This window comes from Tursiops truncatus, chromosome 3 (genome assembly GCF_011762595.2).
Source record: "Tursiops truncatus isolate mTurTru1 chromosome 3, mTurTru1.mat.Y, whole genome shotgun sequence".
NCBI lineage: Eukaryota > Metazoa > Chordata > Mammalia > Artiodactyla > Delphinidae > Tursiops > Tursiops truncatus.
The window spans coordinates 144,006-165,697 of NC_047036.1; the positions used below are offsets into that span (position 1 = coordinate 144,006).

A 21,692-nucleotide genomic window follows, 5' to 3' on the forward strand; every position below is an offset into this window, starting at 1 on the left:
CCGGCACTGCGATGTGCGCAGGCGCGGCGTCCCGCCCCATCACCGTCGGCCCCGAGCGCGGCGACGTGCGCAGGCGCGGTCTGCGCGGGGACTGGCGGGACCGTGGCGGAGGGCAGACATGTCTGGGATCGGGGTTGTGTCAGGGATCGGGGTTGTGTCGCGGCTGCTTCGCGCCCGGCGCCTAGCGCTGACCTGGGCGGTGAGTTGGCGCTGCGGGTGGGGCAGGGCGGACGCTGGGTCCCGCGACCCCGACCCCGAGGTGGGGCGGGCTGGGGAGGGCCCGCCGGACTCTGTTCCAGCCGAGCGGGTTGCGGCGCGGTGAAGGTCACGACGCTGCGGGCCGCCCGGGACCCGTCCCCTCCCAGGGCCCGGTCAGGAGCCCGGGGCGACGGCCGAGGCAGCCCGCTCAGACCCGGGCGCGCGCTCCAGGACACGGCCGCCCAAGGTCACACGGTGGGACGGGCCCGGGGCGGCCTGATCGCGGTGGACCCGGGCGGGTGGGATCCGAGCGGAGCCCCGGCACTAGGCTCGACCTTGCTTCTCGGTGTTGTGCGGTGACCCCTGAGCACTGACCGCAAAGCCACTGGGGCGGACGCGGGGCGGGTGTCTTCCTGGGCTGCGGAGTCCCGCTAGCCCCACTCGGGTCGGTCCGGGATGTGCTTTCCCGAGGCCTGGCTGCTGGACCGTGGCTCCTGCACTCCTGACGGTGAGGCCTTCAGAGTCGATTTGGGGTTTTTTTTTTGGTACGCGGGCCTCTCACTGTTGTGGCCTCTCCCGTTGCGGAGCACAGGCTCCGGACGCGCAGGCTCAGCGGCCATGGCTCATGGGCCCAGCCGCTCCGCGGCATGTAGGACCTTCCCGGACCGGGGCACGAACCCGTGTCCCCTGGATCGGCAGGCGGACTCTCAACCACTGCGCCACCAGGGAAGCCCTGGGGGGTTTTATTGGAAGCACTGAATTTAGAGGGTTTAGTTATTTGGTTCTTTTACATGAACTCCTCGAGCCTACTAGTTAGTAATTTAATTACAAAGTAAAGGTCCCAGTGGGAACCAAGGCTTTCAACAATGTTGACTTGATTTATGCCTGTAATTATGCCCACAGTTTTCTTCTTTTTAAAATACAGGAATTAAAAGTTAATGTTAAATGTGAGGTGGTTTAGTCGGACAACCTACCAACACTAGAAAGCATTTTAAATGCTTTCATGTGTTGCTGGTTCTTACTGAGCAGAGGTTCCCCCAGCCCCCAAATCTTGGGCTCTAAAGACACAGTTGTAGCAGGGGGTCCATAAGCAGGAAATGAAGTCCATGGTCAGTGCGGTAGTTTTAGTCAACAAAGTTTGAGCAAACTTCTGAGTGGGCCCTTGTCGTTAGGTGAGATGACAGATTTGGTATGTGGTGGTGACTGGGGAAGAGCTGACACGTCTGTCTTCAGACCAGACTGGAACCAGGAGTTCCTTATTCCATCCTGCAGACACCCTTCACCTACCCCTCGCCCTTTGCCATTTTATGAAAATATTGCTGTCCTTTACACAAGCTGGGCTGGAAGGAATTCAGCTGTGAGCTTTTAGCTGAAAGTAAGAGTAAAGTTCCGGCGCACCACAAGTTGGAGCCTAAACCTCTCCTTTCCTATTGGCTTGATTGGAAGTGATCTCGGTTGAACCCGCTCTTGGCTGCCAGCACTGCGCTCCACTGTCTCCTTGAATCTTCACCATGGTCCCATTTTCAGGTGGTTGTGAACATGATGGCAAGGTAGAGCTAGCAAAGTTGAACCACAGGTTAGGCCTGCCGAAGATGGTCTTGGGTTTCTAAAGGTTTTTTATTCTGATGTAGATAGCTTTGGAAATTATTTCCGTCTATGGAAATTAATCTGTCCACAAGCTGTGTATTGGAGTTTCAGATGGCAAGAACAAAAGCATCAAATTAGCAGAACAAAAAAAGAAAGGAATTCATGATCTCCAGCCGAGGAATGTTCATAAAGCCTCCTTGATGAGGATAATTTGAATAAAGTCTACAAAATTTTTCTTTATCTCATTTTGTTCAATTCTGTGGTGTTTCCAAGTCATATTTACAGCTGCTTTAAAGTTACAAAATTATCAAACCTATTTTGCCTTTGTTTCCTTTCCCGTTGTCCCAGTGCACTGACAGACTTTACAAACTGTTGCAAAGTATTGACAGTTAAATCGAAAGGGAAGGTAAAGCCAAGAACTTCAGTTGCTTACCTTCTCCCTTCAGTTGAGATTTCTCAATTTTCAACAAGCTATTGTTCTAGAATAAGTCAGCTTCTTCTCTTTGAATGTATCATTCTGAGTATGTCTTAATGGTGTATCTAGATTTACATTATTTAGGCCACTGTAGTAACGTTTTGTTTCTTGGGATAATTATAATGCCATTGGTTTTCAGTTCTGCATTCCGTGTCATGTTCTTCCTGGTTCACTTGAAAAGTTGTGGCTCAGTTTGGGCATACAGCCTGGATATTCATCTTAGTTTGGAGTCCCAGAGATTTTCCCCAGGGGTCCCTAGATGGTGGGGACAGTACAGGATTTGGAGCCAGCCGGGCAGACCCAGTCCAGAGCTGCTGCGTCCTGAAGAGACTCGGTTTCTCTGTGGGGTGAATGAGGATTCTGTGAGGTAACCTGGGAGAGCTGGCCTCCGTGCCAGGCCCACAGCTCACAGCCTGCCCTCGGTAATCATGTGAATGGTATTTGAAACATCCCTGTTTTAAAAACCTTTACATTTTTAGTGAAAATAATTACACATAGTTGGAAAAGAAAATGTCAGTACAGAAGCCCTTATAAGTGAAAAGGTATAAGACCACCTCCTTCCCCAGACCTTTTCCCCAGTGGAAACAACTTTGAACTGTTTTTGGTATTGGCCCCTGGTGTTTACCTCCATTTCTCTAGCTGATAATGCAGGTGCATTTTTGTCCAGTTTAGACATTGACTTTTGCTGGTAAATGAGGATTTCGCTCACTTAAACCATCCTCCTACCCACATCCTCAGTTCTCCCAATATAATTATGCAACCACTTCAGATCCTTTATTGTCTACTTTTGTAATTGTGTAGCTTGTGCTTACAAATTGGTTTCTTGTTCATGATTCGCAGGTGTATTCTGTTAGATGAGGACAGCCCCCAGCACCACTTTGCTGGATGGAGGGCATCAGTATCTCTACCCTTCTCACTTTTTCTCTCCTTTTCCTCCTAATTCAGTCACCTGTACTTTTATGCTATTAAGAGCTCTGTGTTCTTTTAATTCTACCTTAGGTAGATTTCTGCATTCTTTTTCGTTACCCTCTTGGGAAAGGTTTGATAATTTCTCTTCAAAAAACGTTAGATTAAGAAGTGACATAATACAAGTTTTATCTAAAGACAGAAATGGGATTAAAATTGGGCTCCAGATTCTAATATCACTCCCCAAATTGGATTTAGATACAAAAAATAATGTTACTGTTTTCCACAGAGAGATAATATGATATTTGTTAAAGATTTCTTTACGGTAGCTACTGCTTTTTAAGCTAACCGTGTGCTTGTGGGGTGTGTGTGTGTGTGTGTGTGTGAACATCCTAGAAAGAAGAAATAAACAGGGAATCTCACGGTTTCTGTTTTAATTTTAATTTGGCATCAAAATGTACTGTTCTTATTGGTGCTATTAGCTGTATTTATATTATTCTTTATGAAATTTTCAAGAACATTTGTATTAGAATTCTTTCAGGGACTTAGTTTTTTGTTAAAATATGATTTTACCATTTAAAAATTATACAGCTGAAAAATATTTGTTTTTTTAGTTCATATCTGAAAGAGTGGTCTTGTCCATAAAAACAAACGTACTTAACATTGCAAATGGAGAATTCAAGAGTATGACTCTTATCAGTTCAGATCTACTTAAAAACCCAGGAAACTACTTTTGAATCGGAGCTATTAAAGTCAGCTCAGTGTTTGTGCCAGCTGCCACTCAGTCTCAGAGTTAGAGGGAGCCGTCTCTGGCGCTGCTCGCAAGTAGTCGGTCAGGTCGTCCAGCTCCGGCCTGAGTCCCTCACTTACAGGGAAGTCTGTCCAGTTTCAAACAGCTCAGTTGGAGTTCATTTTGTATTTGGTAATTCTCCTCCCTGTTATCCCCACTTGTTTGTCCCATAGCATAATTTCTTTCCCCACAGAATTGAAACATCTCTTCCAATTGCAGAATACTTGAAGGCATCCCTTTTGTCATCGTTGAATGTACTTATTTCCCAAAACTGTTCTTCAAGATATTTCTAAGACTGTTTTATCAGTGGTCTAGTAAAATGCAGTCAGCAGAATGGAAAAACTCATTCCCTGAGTTGCTGACCATTGCTCGCCTATGGAGAAGGTTGCCGCTCATGCTGGGCTGGGATTTCATTAACACCATTTTCTTGGGTAAATGGTTATAGGATGGGACATTTGAGCTGAGACTTGTAGTTGTAGAGGTTGCCCAGGGACAGGTGTCCTAGCAGAGGGAACGGCGCGCGGAGGATGCCAGGTAAAGGGGCGTGGCTGAGCCTAGCGCAGGTGTGGAGAGTGGTGAGGCAGGACCAGGAGCATCTCTGGGGCCGAATCTTCTCGTCTTCGGGGAAGGGACGTCACCACACCCAGTGACAGCCTGCTCTGGAGCACCCACTCCCAACGCGCTGCCTGGCGCCTCCTCCGGTGACCCGCAGAACCTCACAGGGGAGCTCCAGCATGCAGAGGGCTGGGATGGATCCCGGGAAGGTACTTCATTCTTGGCAAAACTGCCACTCAGGCAGCACAGATGCCTTCCCCATTCTCCACGAAGTACCATAAATTAAGACATTAATGTGAAAGTGTGCCTTTTGTCATTTCCCGAGTCAGTGTCCTGTCTGGAAACAAACTTCACCTAGAAGGGCCTTCGCTGGAGTGCCAACTCCTCGCCTCCTGGGCCTGCCCTGGGTCCTTAGCCCTTGCCTTAACCTTCAGGGTTAAGTGGAGGCTTCCAGGTAAGGCTTCTGGGTGAAAGGGAGCACCAGCGGGCTTCCCTGGTGGTGCAGTGGTTGAGAATCCGCCTGCCAATGCAGGGGACACGGGTTCGAGCCCTGGTCGGGGAAGAGCCCACGTGCTGTGGAACAGCTAAGCCTGTGCACCACAACTGCTGAGCCTGCACCCTAGAGCCCGCGAGCCACAACTGCTGAAGCCTGCACTCTTAGAGCCCGTGCTCCGCAACAAGAGAGGCCACCACAGTGAGAAGCCCACGCACCGCAACGAAGAGTAGCCCCCGCTCGCCGCAACTAGAGAAAGCCCGCATGCAGCAACGCCGCCAAAAATAAATAAATTAAATTTTTTTTTTTAAAAGGGAGCACCTGGGTACATAAGAAGGTTGTCAACTTAGAAGGGAAGTTTTAATTACAAGTCCCCTGTTCCGTGAAGACACTTAGTGTTCCATCTGTGTTTCAGCAGCGGCCAGCAGCATCGCACACAGGAGCCCGCAGTTTTCACTTCACCGTTGATAGCAGTAAGAGGTCGTCCGCTAAAGTTTCAGACGCAGTAAGTTCATGACTTTGTTATAAGTGATTTTTTTGACTTAACGGAGTAGGGTTCTATACCAGGTTTTAATGTATTTGAGTAACACAGGTTTTACTTAAAAATTTTTCATTCATGCTCATTATTTTTAGTGTAATAATACTTAATTATAGTACAAATACAAGCATAGATATTAACATTTTTTTGTTTGTAGCTCTTACATATCTGTAAGCCAGATTCAACTTTAAGTAAAAAAATAATGAAATACAAATGTCAGATGAACGGTATTTACTGGAATGGATGGTGACAGACACCCTCCTCAGCTGAGGACTGTGTAGCAACTTGGGCTCTTTTGTGTTTACGAGGCCCTTCTGCGGTCTGTTGAAGAAACTGAAATTTGCTTCTAAGTTTCTATCTCATAAGCTCACGATAGTTACTGAATGCTTGTTGGCGCTTTCTCAGTCGTAAATACAACATGGACCCGCAGTAGACTTGTGTCCTTGGTTCCTGGATGGTCACTCAGGTGAATGGACTGTCCTTATCTAAATGAAACAACATTGCAGTGTTTTCATGAGAAGCTTCAAATCATGATCTGTACGACACTGTAAGCTTAGATTTGTACATGCATGTGGGTATAAATGTAAAAAGAGAAGATAAGTAAAAAGGATAATTGCAAAGAAAAACCGTAGTTAGAACTGGTATTTTGATTTGTGATGTTGCTTTCCTCTGCATCCCTGGTCCCCTACTTAGTTTTCGGCCTTTCAACAAATGGTGGGTGCCCTAGCTCCATGGGATTGGTGCTCTGCTATTGCTGAGAGCTGTTGGCCGTCCCCTTTCAGTTCGAGGGTGAGCCCACCACGTCTGCTGTGCCTACTGCATTGTACCTGGCGTGCAGTCTCAGCACAGGATGGAGGCCCTCTGGGCGTGGCAATGACTCTCTTTCACCGTAACCACAGCCTCAGTGTCTGGCCTAGTTGAACCAGTGATTGACAGGGGGCGTTTTCTTTTCCAGATTTCTACTCAGTACCCAGTAGTGGATCATGAATTCGATGCAGTGGTGGTCGGCGCCGGAGGGGCGGGCCTGCGAGCTGCATTTGGCCTTTCTGAAGCAGGGTTTAACACGGCCTGCGTCACAAAGCTCTTTCCCACCAGGTCACACACCGTCGCAGCCCAGGTATGAGGAAGGGCTCTCTCCGTCCTTTTGGTGCTCGCGAGGCACTGCACAGCCCGGCGCTCCACCACAGCAGCCTCCCGCCTCGGGCCGCCCTCCACTGGGCTCCCTCTGTTCTTGGTGCTCCCTCGCCAGGAGGTCTCTGCCCACCCTGTCCCCGCCCCACTGCCCAGAGCCTTGTTGTCACTCCTATTTCTGCTCCAGTCATGCCCGCCTCCATCATGGTGTGAGCTCCTTCACTGCCCTTACCCGATGTGAACAAGTTTGTTGTGGGCTCGCTCTGTACCTGCCGGAGGAACCTCAGGGCAGACCTCGAGTGGTGGTGACGAGCTCTGATGATGGTGTGAAGCTGCAGCACAGAAAACAGTGGCCTTTAATGCTCTGAATTTAGGGAAGAAGAAAAAGTAAGGTGGGAAATTATGTGACTTTATTATTTTGTTTATTCACTGTAGGCACACTATAGGGAGTGCCCAGCTGGTATGCAGGTAGTATTCTACAATCACATTTGACCATCTTTTCTGGTATTTGAACGCATTTCCCCATTGAGACAACAGAGGGTGTGCTGACTTTGTACGAAGCAACAAGAGCTCCCATCACCGTTACATCTGGAATAGCTATAGTCAGGGTCCAGCCACATTCTTTACGCACTAAACTGCCTAGATACTTTGTTCGAAAGCTGTGCTTTTTAAACTGAAGAATAAGTAATAAATACCCTTGGATAATTCATTGTCTAAAAGCAAGAATAGATCTAAGCAGGTAATTTTGAACGGTATTGCAAAAAATGCAGTTTTCAGGTAGTGCAATAGTAATGCAATAAAAAGAATGAGAAAAGGGTAGCTTAACTTGAATGCTGGTTCTCGAGAAAAGAAGGTTTAATTGGGGGAAGGATAACAGCATTTTTGCATGCACTGGGCCACATGTTTTTGTATTATTTATTTATTGAGATATTATTTTTTACTTACTAGATTAGCAAAACTCCAAGTTTGACAAAACTCTGTTGGCAAGGCTATGGGGAAACACATTTTTTTTACCTTGCTGGTGAGGATATAAATTTATATAACCCCTTTGGAAGGCAGTTTCGTTTCTGCATTATTTTAAACCAGCTTTCTACATTCTGCTGCCCTGGTACTTAACATTTTTTATCAGGATTGTGTTTGGGTTTACGATTGGAGGGGATGGAGGAGGGAGGGAGGAAGGAACGTGGTGACTCGTGGTGCGTGTCTGTCCAGCGTTCCTTGCTCTGTGCTAGTGACTCGTTTAGTGGTAGCCAAGCATAACATGGGAAACTGACGCACAGCAGCCACAGCTGAAGAAATTCCAATGAGAGTGCTGACTCAAAAGTTATGACTGAGCAACAACTGGGAGAAAGGGAGGTTAGCGTGCCTTGTGAGAAAGATTATCTGAAGAGATGTGCAGTTTTAATTTGGGGGGTGGGCAGGTGTACTGCGATTCCTGTGACTGAGGGGCAGGCTCGGGGCGGGGTGGGGGCTGGGGCTCTGAGCCCTCGGCAGGAAGCGCTTCTGCCTTTAGCGCCTGCACTCCAGTACCATTGGGAACGTTTGTCATGAAGCTATTAGATTTGAATCCCTTTTACATGCCGGGCTTGGTAAGGAAGAAGCCTCATCTGAGGAACCTCTGCCGACCCTCCAGATGACGCCCCAAGGGGTTGGGCTCCGTGTCCCTCTCATGGGTGAGGCGCCTGAGGCTGGGGGATGCCGTAACTGGGCCCTGCCTCTAGGTTGCAGGGGGAGGAGATGCGCTTCGGAGTCTGCCGGACGGTGAGATCCCTCACTGGCCCTCTCGCGCGAGTAGCTGGCTTTTTCCGAATCTGGCTCCGGGCAGGAGGCAGTGGGGAGGTGAGTCTGCTGTAGCTCACGGGGCTGCTGGCGTTTCAGGGGGGGATCAACGCCGCCCTGGGGAACATGGAGGAGGACAACTGGAGGTGGCACTTCTACGACACCGTGAAGGGCTCCGACTGGCTGGGGGACCAGGATGCCATCCACTACATGACGGAGCAGGCCCCGGCCTCTGTGGTGGAGGTAACGTCCTTGCCGGCTGTCCGATGCAGGGGGGGTTGTGGTGGGAGTGCTCAGCCAGCAGGTTGCAGCGAGCTGCTCTAACGGGAACGCTCCTGTCTTCTGCTGCTGGGCTCTCCGTAGAATGTGTTCGTTCGGGGCTTGCAGATTTGTGTTGTGTTCTAGCGTGAGTTAGCCGTGAGCGTCTGGATCCCGTTAAAGCGCTCGGTGTTTTTCTGTTTCTCAGCTGGAGAATTACGGCATGCCGTTCAGCAGAACTGAAGATGGGAAGATCTACCAGCGTGCCTTTGGTGGACAGAGCCTCAAGTTCGGGAAAGGCGGGCAGGCCCATCGGTGCTGCTGCGTGGCCGACCGCACTGGCCACTCGCTGCTGCACACTTTGTATGGAAGGGTGAGGTGCCCTGGGTGCACAGGGTGGTGGGACGCGGCCGGGCCAGGCGTGTGGTGACATGGGAAGCAGGCCACCCCGGGGACAGGTCAGCGTGTCAGCCTGTCCGCCCAGGGATCGCTTTTTGAGCAGCAGAGTAACTTGATAGTTGTTCATTTGCAAGTATCTGTTCTAAAAACTTAAATTGATAGTCATCACAAATGTGCTGAGCGTTTTGCCTTACTTGGACTAAGTGGCCAGACGGCAGCAGACGCCGTGCAGCACACCCTGGGCTAAGTCGGGACCCCGTGGCCCACGGGCGCAGCTCTCGCAGCAGCTCTGAGGGGAGGCTAGTGTTGCCTCTCTGGCGCCTCTCGGGGTGTGTGGAGCTGAGAGATGTGTCCCACGTGCGGCATCCTCTTCTGAGGTGCATTGTTTGTACAGCTGAGTTGTCACACGATGCATCAGCACTGCCATCCATGGGTTGAAGTCTGTGGCTCCTTTTCCAAGCCAGTGTTCCGCTAGGGTCCGCCTGATCGTTGTGCCCACTCCAGACCAAGGTCTCTAATCTGTTAGCTTTAACAGTGCAATTGCAAATGTGGGACCCCCTTTTTTGGTTGTTTTTCTTTCTTTTTCAGTCTCTGCGATATGATACCAGCTATTTTGTGGAGTACTTTGCCTTGGATCTCCTGATGGAGAACGGGGAGTGTCGAGGCGTTATTGCTCTGTGCATAGAAGACGGGTCCATCCACCGCATCAGAGCAAAGAACACTGTTGTAGCTACTGGGTAAGAGCCTGGTTTAGTCGTGTTCAACTTCTCTGCAGGCGAGCTGAATTTATTTATTCTGATGAGAGTAGGGGTGTCCCGGAGTAATGGCGGAGGCGCAGGCTGTGACTTCACCCGGCAAGGGGTGGCTTTGTGGGCCTGAGGGACGACACCTGCCTCACGGCGGCAGGAAAGTGTCAGCAGTTCATAGCTGGGAGGACCCTTGAGGAGACAGGCCTGGAGAGTCTGATGCTGTCTGGAGCAGCGTCTCCTTTGCTTTGAGGGATGCTGTGTTTACGCTGATTTCTGGGGTAGAAGAGTGTTGTTTGTTCACATGAGGAAAATAAGTAAATTCCATCTTATGTACTGTCAGTCTGTTATTTTAACCGTTTTAAGAAGTGCATCCATAAATGTTTTTAGGTTTTATTATCTTATACATTTTTATCAGGGAAATCAGTTGCTTAGCACAGAAGCGCCCTGAGGTACAAGCGAGAGCGCCTTCTCTGCCCCCCAGGCTACCGTCCCAGTTGCCCAGGGCAGCGTGTGCACATGCACCCACAGAGGTGCTGCCTGGGTGCTTGGTCCACTCCAGTCCATTAGAAAGGAGGTCCTGATGGGACGCTCGTGCAGTCACCTCTCTGCCGGCCTGTCTGTTTTCCAGAGGCTACGGGCGCACCTACTTCAGCTGCACATCCGCCCACACCAGCACCGGGGACGGCACTGCCATGATCACCAGGGCAGGCCTTCCCTGCCAGGACCTGGAGTTTGTTCAGTTCCACCCCACAGGTAGGATGGCATCAGGCCCTTTGTGCCTTTCAGGTGCTCGGTACCTGTGGGAAGGCTCCTCTGCAGTTACGTGCACTTGCTTTCTCATATCTCACATCCTAACTCGTGACTTCCCCGAGGAGATTCTTCCCTGCGTCCCCCAAGGCAGTGGAGGCCAGCATCTTACTTCCGCGCCTTGTCTCGGCGCACTTAGCCAGACGCGAGGCCATGACTGTTTGGTGTCCCTCTCCTCGACTAGGATGCCAGCTCCCCCGGGAGGTGGGGGCAGGTCTGTCTCATTTACCGCTGTCTTCGCAGCGCCCAGCACATGGTAGGGCCTCGGTCAGTAGAGCCAGAGGGAATGCATTTGAGTGGAGAAGTGGCACAGACAGATGGCAGGCTGCCACAGTGACAGAGCACGGCAGGCGGGGCCCTGAGATGTCCACAAGTGAGGGTGATGAGTGCACGAACGTGGGAGGGGGCCTGGGAGGGGAGTTGGTGAATCCCATCCTGAACTTTGTTTCTGGGCTGTTTACTGATCTGTCAGCTGAGGAGCTGCCACTGTACTAAAGAACAGGGCCTGTTTTTTCTCTTTGCTCCGTCCGTGTGTTCCTTCTGACCCTGGCAGGGATGAGTAGTAAAAAGAAGTAGGTGGTAGTCTTATTGCTGTTTTTAACCAGTACAATGTCTGAGACTTCGGAATTCCCTCTGTAGTTAGAGCTCCATTTCTTTTGCTTCCTTTTCAACGTATGAGAAATAAACCACCAGAAGACATGGCCACTGAAACTAGGAAAACTGGAAGATGAGATACAGGAATTTGCACCTTGTTTTAAAGGCAAGGTAACCCTTTGGTGCACTAATAAAAGTGATAACCTTCAAACTACGCTGGGCGTGCAACACCCAGTGCCGGGCGTCCTTGTGCTCCTTACGCAGAGGGACGGTTGAGATCGGGGCGCAGCTCCCCACTCCCCGTTGCCACATTTGGATTGGGGCTCTGCGTCTCCCAGCGTCGCATTGGTGGGCTTGTCTCGGCAGAGGGGGACCATCCCACAGGTTGTGGTGAGACTTAGGGTTGTACACAGCGGGTGCAACTCAAGTATCGGGTGTAGTGATCATTGCCGTATTGTTCGGTTACTTGATACGCCACATTTCCAAGCTGATTTCTGGACCTACAGGAGCCAACACGATTTCATGGTGCAGAAGGACATTCAGCAATTAAAACCTGATAAGGTTGTAGTAACAATTAAAACCGAGATACTTAACATAAACTTTGTCGTGTTGAGAGTTTAAAGCACAGTTGTAATTGGAGTATTGAGCAGAGCCGCGTCGTCCACGCAGCCGACCTTTCTTCTCTGCAGCTTGGTCGTTGCGTTTTTTCATACCGCGGCATTGCGCTGTGCCCTAACTTTTCCTCTCTTACGCTCGTGAGTGTGGTGCTCTTCGCACACCCTTTCTGTCTCCTCCCAAAGTATCTTGGGAAAGACATCTGCATTTGAGATGTAGGCCCAGCGGTCCTTAGGTTATACTTGTTTAATCAGTTCGTTGTTTGCAGGCATATACGGTGCTGGCTGTCTCATCACGGAAGGGTGCCGTGGAGAGGGAGGCATCCTTATCAACAGTCAAGGCGAGAGGTTCATGGAGCGCTATGCTCCTGTCGCAAAGGACCTGGCATCCAGGGACGTCGTATCCCGCTCCATGACCCTGGAGATCCGTGAAGGAAGGTCTGCGTGCGTGTACCCAGAGGGGTCTGAGCGTGTCTGCACGCCCCACCCCTCTGGCGGCTGTGATTTGTGTCTGCATTTCAGCACGGGCTGGGGGGCTTCTGTGTGACTGTCGGCACCCCGCCCACCCCGGAGGCCTATGTGCAGTTACCTCTGACTGTTGTCTGTCAGTTTAGGATCTCTACATTTGAGAAGTTTAGCCAGTTAGCTGTAAGTCCATCTCAGATGGTTTGTGTGTGTGAGTGAGTGTGTGACAGAAGCGGACAGTATGGGGGAGAAGACACACCCCTGTCCTGAGTGCAGTGCGCGAGCTTCAGCTGGTATGCTGCTTGAAGTCCCGGGTGCTTGGGGCCCTCAAGGTGGGTGGGTTGTTTGTTCCTCAGTGAAGCAGCGTGAGGCCTCAGTGCCGGACTTCGTGCCGCTGTGGTGACGCTGGTTAAGTATCTGCGGGTGAGGCGTCACGTTCGCCCACAAGAAAGGAGACGTCAGGTGGTTCTTTGGAGCATCTGGTGTGAAAGACCCCTGTAATGCATCCACCAGGGAGAGTGTGGCAAATCGGCACCTCCCGACCCTCAGGTGGGAGCCCGGTGAGGGCAGGGCTTCCGTCGTGTTCGTGGCTGCATCCCAGCACCTGGTGTCTACCCTGGCACATGGTGGGTGCTGAGAAGAGACGCCATGAAAAGGTGGCCTTAATGAAGGGAGCATTTTCTCCAGCATCAAAGCATGTGGAACCTCGTGTGCTGCCAGGATTTTGTGACCTCACGGTTTCTGGATTGCTGTTCTCGACCTTACGGCGTGATGTCCTCTTTCACCAGAGGCTGTGGCCCTGAGAAGGATCACGTGTACCTGCAGCTGCACCACCTCCCCCCGGAACAGCTGGCTATGCGCCTGCCTGGCATCTCGGAGACAGCCATGATCTTCGCGGGTGTGGACGTCACCAAGGAGCCGATCCCTGTGCTTCCCACCGTGCATTATAACATGGGCGGCATCCCCACCAACTACAAGGGGCAGGTAAGGGTGCCGAGCCCATGCCACAGCAGGCCCCTTGCGCGGGGCCTCCCTCAGAAGCCCTGGGCAGTCTGGTGGGCAGGGCAGGGGCCTCGGCTTGGCTGCGGTGTCTGCGTTCACACCTCAGGTAACCGCTGATAACTGATTCATCCCTTCTTGGTACGCAGTCACAGACATGAGGTCATTTGCAGTTTTTCCTGCATGCTTGTGTGTTACAAAGTGTTCTTTACAGTTAACACCTTTGGATGGTTTGCGGCTCACAAAGAGCTTTTTAGTCACCTGGTTTCAGTCCTCAGGACTGTTGTAAGCTGGGTGGGACTGTTGTAAGAGGCTGACTTACGACTCCAGTCCCCCGCCTCCCCGTTGAAGGCCCTCCGCCCGCCATGCTCCGCTGCTGTGAGCCCACCGTCGGAGCGGGCGCGCAGGGGCACGTCGGGAGGTGGGTGAGGCGCTGCCGGGTGTGTGGAGTGGCCCTGGGGTCCTTTGACTTCGGCACGGGGGCCAGGGAAGGAGGCTGCACGGTGTCTGTGGGGGTCCCTGTCGGTGGTGCAGGCCCAGTTTTTACCGTTTCTCCTTCCGACCCCCCACTGTAGGGGAGGGGGGCTGAGCAGACCGCACCCCATAATCTCAGTCTTCTTCGCCAGGTTCTGAAGCACGTGGGCGGCCAGGACCAGGTCGTGCCCGGCCTGTACGCGTGTGGGGAGGCTGCCTGCGCGTCGGTGCACGGCGCCAACAGGCTGGGGGCGAACTCGCTCCTGGACCTGGTCGTCTTCGGCCGGGCGTGCGCGCTGAGCATCGCGGAGTCCTGCAAGCCTGGTGCGTGCTCCTTCCGGCGGTCTGGCTGTTTCAGGGCGCTTTGCATCGCGGTCACTAGCGGGCGTCCGGTTTCCCTCCCTGGAAGCGAGGAAACAGAAAGTCAGAGATTTTTATGCTGAGAGACCTGAGGCTAGACTCAGGGTAGGTGGGGCAGTTAGAAGAGTAACTTCAGTCAGGTTTTTTTGCAGTCATCATGTTCTCAGAAAAATCACTGTTGGGAAAGCATTATTTAATAGGGGTTTATGACATACTACTTGTCTGGTATGACTTATCTCCAAGGAAATGTTTTAAATGGTAGGTATAAATGAATATATAATTTTTTGGTACTTAGAGAAAATTAATAAAATACTAAAAACAAACTATAACTAAATCTGTTAAGGGAGAAAGGGAGGAGTTAATGCAAACAAAATAGAAGATGGGTCACAGCTCTCTCCCCTCAGTGAGAGAATGGATTTCCAGCAGTGATTTTCTTTTGTGGTGACTTAAAGTCATTTGCCGAGGAAAAGCTGCATGTGCTGGTCTCACAACAGTTCTAGTGCTCCTCTTGCTGTCGCCAGAGCCCGGGAGCAATCTCTCAGAGCAAAACAGAAAATCTGAGGTTCCCTTTCTTTGACAGCGAGAAAAAGGAAGTGTTTTGAGAATACTTTTCTCTCTGAAGGATCAATGCACGCGTTTAAAACCTTGGGAACTCAGCATTAAAAAGGAACAGACTGCCCACACGTGCACAGCACGGGTGGGCCTTAGGCTGTGTGATCCAGACGCAAGAGACCACATATGTGCAATTTTTTGTGTGTGGCATCTGGAGAAGGGAAGCCGGGGCAGGAGACGGTGGGTGGTCACCAGGGTCTGGGTCCATTTGTGGTGGGGCTGACGCAGCTCTGCTTGTCAAAAGCAGCAAACTGCACTAAAAGTGGTATCACACCTTCGTTATGCTTTAGTTTCTAAAGACAAAAGGAGAGGAAAAGTGTTTGCCCCACTACTTTCCCCAAAGTGGGACTATATTAAACGTTAAAATGCTTAAATTCTATAGTCTGATCGTGATAATTACAGGAGTCTACGTGTGTGTTCAAATTTGTAGAACAGTGCACCTAAGGATAAAACTCCATTTTACGGAATGATCATTTTTTAAAGCATTAAAAACAAAAGCTAGCAAAATTGCCTGCCTAGAAGAGCTTGGGCAGGTCTCGCCTCGGAGAGAGAGTGGCTGCAGGGCTTTGTCTTCTGTATTTCACACCTGCGTGCGTTACCTTCTACAGAAAATACATTTAAAAACATGTCATCCCAGGGCAGCTTAAAAACCCTCAAAGCGTTTATCTTTTTAGAAAGGCAAGAACAGAAGATCTTGAGGTTTATGTAAGGGGGTGCAGGGCCAGGGTCAGCAGGAGGCTGTTAAATACCTCCAGCCAGGTGCCGCCCGCCCCCCCCCCGCCCCCCCCCCCCCCCCACAACCAGGTCTGAGAACCAGAACGGGGCTGGGCAGAATGAGAATAGCTATGGAGGATGAAGTTTTTTTCCTTCACAGAGTAGCAGTGCAAGGTTTGTTTGCATAAATCTAATTTTTGACCTTAAGAGAGGGTTTCTGTTTTGTTCATTCAAAGATTACTTATTGGGCACCAACTTTTTGCCAGAAATTTTGTCTTTTTGTTTACTCTTTGGCCCCAGGTCAATAGATGCTTCCTCAGGGATAGAGTGGTCCAGGTGGAATATTAACTCAGGTTATGCATGCATTTTCCAAACTCCCTGCAAAGGTATAATACACATTTGGTGGGTTTTTTTGTTTTTTTTTTTTGTCTTTTTTAAAGGAGATAAAGTTCCCTTGATTAAACCAAATGCTGGGGAAGAATCTGTCATGAATCTTGACAAATTGAGATTTGCCAACGGAAGCATAAGAACATCGGAACTACGGCTGAACATGCAGAAGGTAGGAGCCTGGACACGCTCTGGATGAGCGGGCCAGCTGTGTTGGTAGCCCTGCACTGGGGTTGCTGAGTCACGGAGGCGAGCTCAGGCCCGAGTAAGATAAAAGGGTGTGCTTTCCACACTGAAGGCTGGAGAGGGCCGCCCAGGGCAGACACAGCAACTCTGCAGCATCAGGACTCGGCCTTCTGTCAAACGTGCTAGGCGTTTGCTGCAGCTTCCCTGCTCAGACCGTCTCTGGCCCTGGTCTTCTGTCCCAGCCTGAAGGAGGAGGGACAGTGGAAGGTCCGAGAAGCTCGGTTCCCAGCTGGGAGCTTCCCAAGCCCAGCACGTCTCGTTGCTGAGGAATAATCCCATCATCACACCTACTTACGGCAACTCTGGGAAATGTCTTTAAACTGGGCCCGTTGATGCCCCTGAATGAGGTCAGGAGGGGAGTGTGGGTGGCGTGCGGAAGCCGTGCTCACCTGCGTCAGCACGTCCGCTGGAACGGTCTGTATTTCTGACGTGATAGTGGAGCGTGGGAAATGAGGCCGGTCTAAGTTAATTTTATTCAATTTCAGTTTAAATGTAGGTAGGTACACATGGTTAGTGGCTACTGCGTGAGGTAACACAGGTTTAGGTCAATTAAAAATACCAGTTGACTTCTCTAGATAAATAAATAAGTAAATAAAACAGCTAGGAATCAATCAAATTCTTTAATACCGGGATTCTTGGTCCATGAATGAGACCTTTATCCACTTGAAATTATTTGCAAGAATTTCTGTGTGGGCGCATTTTCTGGAAAGAAGCCCCTTGCTTTAGTTGCATCCTGAAAGGGTTCCATTGGGTCATCCACACAGACACCACCAAAAGGGAAAAGGTGAATATGGCCATTCTCCTAAGACTGTGGTTCTGTGGTTCTATCTTCAAACGAGACTGGGCTTCGGGGAGGCCTCATGGGATGGTAAGGCAGGGGGCAGGAGTGAAGGAACAGAAGCATGGAGAAAGGGCATCTAAAGGTACAAGTCTCCAGGTGAAAATAAGGCCGGGGGATCTAACGCACAGCATAGTGACTATAGTTAATGTTACTGTACTATACATTTGGAAGTTGCTTGAAGAGTAGGTCTTTTAAGTTCTCACAAACAAACTTCGTTTTAGAATTCAGAGTAATAAAGTCACAGTCTGAATTTCCTAGTTTTTCTATTTACATAAATATTTTACAAAAAATGAAATGCATAAGAAAAAGAACCTAAAGGTTTAACAGTTCTTGGTGTGGCTTTTCCACATGGATTAAAAGCTTACAAATATTTTGTATTACAGTCGATGCAAAGTCATGCCGCAGTGTTCCGTGTGGGAAGCGTGTTACAGGAAGGCTGTGAGAAGATCAGCAAGCTCTATGGAGATCTAAAGCATCTGAAGACGTTTGACAGGGGTGAGTGGTTCCTCGGGCCCCTGCGTACGGTTGTTGCTGGATGTCTGCAGGGCGGGCTGCTTCTGGGCGCAGCCCGACCCGTTTAGTGCTGACGTAACTCGTCCTTGCCGAGTGGACACTGGCTGCATCCTGTTGTCTTTGACGGCTGCCTTGTGTGCCCAGGAATGGTCTGGAACACTGACCTGGTGGAGACCCTGGAGCTGCAGAACCTGATGCTTTGTGCCCTGCAGACCATTTATGGAGCAGAGGCCCGGAAGGAGTCTCGCGGCGCTCATGCCAGGGAGGATTTCAAGGTGCACCTTCATGTCCAACCCCCCCCCGCCCCCCGCCCACCACTGCCACCACCGCGTGCACCGCTGTCCTTCCCGCTGCGTTGCTCAGCCCTGACCCTGCACTCTCTGCATTCACTTCTCTGCACTTTCTCTGCACTTCCCGCAAGTCAGTTGAGAAGAATGCTTTTTCTCTTCTGATAACCTTCGTACCTTTGTTCTCACCGAGTTCAGTACTAGTTTGACCTTGTTCTGGCTTTGGATCAGTATCCGGTGCTGCATCTCTCAGCCTCTTTAGGGCGAAGGTTAGCGTGCAGCGGGTTCTGTTGCCTGGAAGTGCTCACCTGCTGACTTGAAGTGACGAGTAACTCATTGTTTCAGACCCACCTCTGGTTTGGGAAAGGATTATAGAGCCTCATCTTGGATCACCGTTGTTTTAATGAACTGGTTTTTATGCAGAGCTCACTTATCAGATTCTTCAGAGAAGAGTACTCGGCATGTGGTAGTTAAGATTTTCACGGAAGCGGTTGTTTGGGGGCGGTCAAGTTAAGGATGGAGCACATTAGCAGGAGCTGAGCTGCTTTCCCGTGGTGGACACAGAGGCTTTGGTCCGGGACAGTGTTTGGGTGGCTCAGCTAGAGGCTGGGCAAGAAGAACTGGATTTCGATCCACCACGAGACACTGATTGGAGCTGGATTCCAGTTGCCGAGTACTTGGTTAGAGGAGGAGGTTGGTGAGCACACTCGTCCTGTGCACCAAGCATGGAGAAAGGGCATCTAAAGGTACAGGTCTGGGAGAAGCCTCTCCCAGAGCCCGTGGTTGGTTCCTGCGGCTGAGACGTCACTGCACATGTGCGGGCAGAGCCCGCTCACCCTGGGCGGCTCGACCCTCCCCTCCCGGAGGCACTGGTGCGGGTGTGGGAGTGAGGGAGTGTGCTCCCCGCCCCATTGCCCCCGGCAAGAGCCTGGCCTCCCTCAGCAGAAGCTGCTAAGTAGTTGGATGTTTTGGGTTTTATTTGAAGAGGCTTTTGTGTGTCTTATCTGTTACCACGTGCAAGATATTCCTTAGCAGCATTCAGCCTCTCTTTAAAAATTTCTGAAAAATTTAATATAATTGCTAAAACTAGAACATTTAAATAAAAAAGGCTGAAAGAAAAAGTCGAACTCTGCAAGAGTACAGAGCAAAAAGACAGGAAAAGGATTTGATATATTTTTAAGTGCATAAAAGATCAATTTAATTCCAACGCCCGTCTGCTAGCTGTAGAGAGAAAATGCAGAAGTGGAGCTCTGGGTCCCACTGTGCTGCAGCCTGCTGCCCAGCTGTGCTGCACGGGGCCTGACCTTGTCAGACTGCTGGGGTGCAGATGGGATGAATAAAGGGGAGGGGGCCCTAGGCTGGGCCAGCGCAGAGTGCAGGGCTTATCTGTACGTCCAGAGGACTGACAGGTCATCAGTGAGGGCCCACGGGTGCGTCTAGAGGACTGGCCACTGGCCGAGGGATCCCGAGTCTCGTGGCCTTCCTCTGCGTGTGGTGGTCGGTGGCGCGTGTTCTTGCCATGTGCTCTTCCGGGTCAGATCTGCACGCGTGGTTTCGGTGGGGATTGTAGAGACATGCTTGGACTGGGAAGGTCCTGGCTCTGCACGAGGTCCGCTTTGCCGATGGAGACCTCCTTGTTGAGTGGGATCTGGGGAATTAATGTCAGACTAGTCTCGTGTATCTTTTTAAGGAGTTTGCCGTGTTTTGCCGTGTTTTCTGGTTTTGCCGTGTTTTCTGGTTTTGCCGTGTAGAATGTTTGTTGACGGCACTGTCTGAAATAAACGTACTTTCTGTGGCCTCAGGAGCGGGTTGACGAGTACGATTACTCCAAGCCCATCCAGGGGCAGCACAAGAGGCCGTTTGAGGGGCACTGGAGGAAGCACACGCTCTCCTACGTGGACATCAGGACTGGGAAGGTACGCGGGGAACGGGTTCTGCTCACGTACGCCATGGCGCGTGGGCCGTCCCTCATGTTATGCCGGTCAGTGTTTGGTGAACCGGGAGAAGCAGCATGGGTTTAAAAGGACTGTGGACAGATTTGAGACACCACTGAAAAGACACAGTCAGGCTTCTGCCTGGAAACAGAACCCCGCGTGGGCGGGTGGTCCATAAGGGCCGCCCCCACTGTGCTGGTGCTGGGCAGGGGTGGGCCAGCGCCAGAGGCCTGCTGTAGGGGGGCAGATGGAGGTTCTGAGCCCACAGAGAGCTGTGGGCAGGGATGGGGGTGGGGCGGGAAGGCACCTCTCCCCTCCCTTCCCTTTGACTGGACCACCTGGACGCAGCCTCAGCCTCAGGGAAGCCCAGGGGATGCTGTTCAGCTCTTAACTTCCCTGGGCAGGGAACAAGTTGGGAGGGCCAGGGGGCCAGCAGGGTCCTGGAAACCACCAGCTGAGAGAGCAGTGGGGCTCCCGTCGGTCTTACCCCAGCAAAGCATAACTCACCCATTTGGCCTTTCTGCTCGGCATTAAGACTCAGAAATAATTAAGATGTAAAGTGTAAGCTTTTCAGAGCTCCCTAAGGGATAGTCTTAATTGTCTATCTGGGTTTACAGAAGTTCTGCTGTGTCCTTATACTTCTAGAGTGCCTAGTGCGATTGTTTAATACAGGCAGACAGCAATTTTCATAGTTCCTCATGTAGGCTCTTTTCTGACAGTGTATTCAGACGATCCTCTTAATACAAGCCTACTTTTGTAGTGTTTGGGTTTTTTTATGATCGTAAAAGAAATACATGCTCATTTTAGAAAGTACAAGAAGAATGAAGAAAATCAACCTTTATAAGCTCACCAGTCAGAGAGATCTTTTATTATCATTTTGAAATATTTCTTTCAAGTTTCGTATGTATATAAAATCGTTCACTTAGAAGTAGGAAAAACTGCAAATACAAACATAATTTACGGATAAAGGATAATAGTACATACAGGGTTTCACCCACTTTTTGAGCATTTTCAGTTTAAGTTTTAGTTTCAAGCATTGAGAATTTGGTACAGTGTTATTTTAATTGCTGTATTCCATACATGGATTTACATAGTCAGTCCTGAGTTTGTTATTGAAAAATGTTCCCGTGAATACCTTTGTTTTTAAGTTCCTGTTTGTCTGCAAATCTGCTTTTATGGTTAATTTTCCAAAAGTATACAAGAGGGTTGTTTGTACGTTTTTGTGCGCTAACTCATCACCGACTCTTCTTAGGTCTCCCTGGAATACAGACCCGTAATCGACAGAACTTTGAACGAGGCTGACTGCGCCACTGTCCCCCCAGCCATCCGCTCCTACTGAGGAGACCGGAGTTTACCAGCTCTTGTAATTATGTATAATAGCTCATGCACGTGTTCACATTGTAACTGCCTTCTTAAACTGTCCTCGAGTGACTGAGGATGCCGCTTGACAGAGATTCCTACCAGAGGCCGGCAGCTCGCCAGTAATCAACAGCCAGGAAGTGTTCAGCTTGCCTTTGTCCCTGCTTCGTTCTTGAGAGATAATAAAACTGGGCGCAATTCTTAGATGAAACATAAGTTACAAACTTGCGTTGATTTCCAAGTTCCTTTAAAATCTTACTGTTTGACCTGAGGCATATTTGTTGACCTGAAACATAAAACGTGACTATCTTTTTGTTGTGTTGCATCAGAATCCAGAAATTTTGCTGCAGTGTATGTTTAAGTGAAAATGCATTTTGGTGCCTGAGAGCAAATGAAAACAGACGGTTCCTCCTAGTTCTTAGGAAGCAAATGGTTTCACATGTGAACGTGTGTCCTGAAGTATTTAAATGACCGAATACTAAATGAAACTGATGTGGGTGCAAATGGGTTTCTTCCTTTTCCACCTCCATGCAGATGCTGCTTGGGGCCACCTTCCAAGTTCTTGTCTCAGGGTCGGCTTCTGTAGAATCCAGTCCGAGGCAATTGAGTTCATTCATTTCAGATTCTA

The 21,692-nt window shown here is 50.2% G+C and overlaps 1 protein-coding gene across 5 annotated transcripts; it reads left to right on the plus strand.

Moving 5' to 3' along the window:
• The first annotated feature begins 45 nt into the window (after positions 1-45).
• Positions 46-21,280, plus strand: SDHA (succinate dehydrogenase complex flavoprotein subunit A). Of its 5 annotated transcripts, none has more exons than XM_019951057.3 (15): positions 46-199; positions 5,423-5,509; positions 6,498-6,659; positions 8,552-8,695; positions 8,919-9,083; positions 9,698-9,846; positions 10,487-10,611; positions 12,143-12,311; positions 13,127-13,322; positions 13,964-14,135; positions 15,938-16,056; positions 17,355-17,466; positions 17,629-17,759; positions 19,574-19,687; positions 20,958-21,280. In XM_019951057.3, the coding sequence occupies exons 1-15, from the start codon at positions 119-121 to the stop codon at positions 21,042-21,044; spliced, it is 2,013 nt and encodes a 670-aa protein (XP_019806616.1). In that variant the 5' UTR covers positions 46-118; the 3' UTR covers positions 21,045-21,280. The 5 variants fall into 5 exon arrangements, with proteins under 5 accessions (XP_019806616.1, XP_019806615.1, XP_019806617.1 ...); XM_019951056.3 differs by having other exon boundaries at positions 55-199; positions 5,420-5,509; XM_019951058.3 differs by lacking the exon at positions 46-199 and adding an exon at positions 3,792-4,720 and having other exon boundaries at positions 5,420-5,509.
• The last annotated feature ends 412 nt before the right edge of the window (positions 21,281-21,692 follow it).

Bases quoted from the DNA above. Each gene is read 5' to 3' on its own strand.
- SDHA (XM_019951056.3), top strand. From the start codon at position 119: ATGTCTGGGATCGGGGTTGTGTCAGGGATCGGGGTTGTGTCGCGGCTG. The intron at 200-5,419 runs GTGAGTTGGCGC...TCTGTGTTTCAG, and splicing joins GCCTAGCGCTGACCTGGGCG to CAGCGGCCAGCAGCATCGCA. The intron at 6,660-8,551 runs GTATGAGGAAGG...CTGGCGTTTCAG, and splicing joins CACACACCGTCGCAGCCCAG to GGGGGGATCAACGCCGCCCT.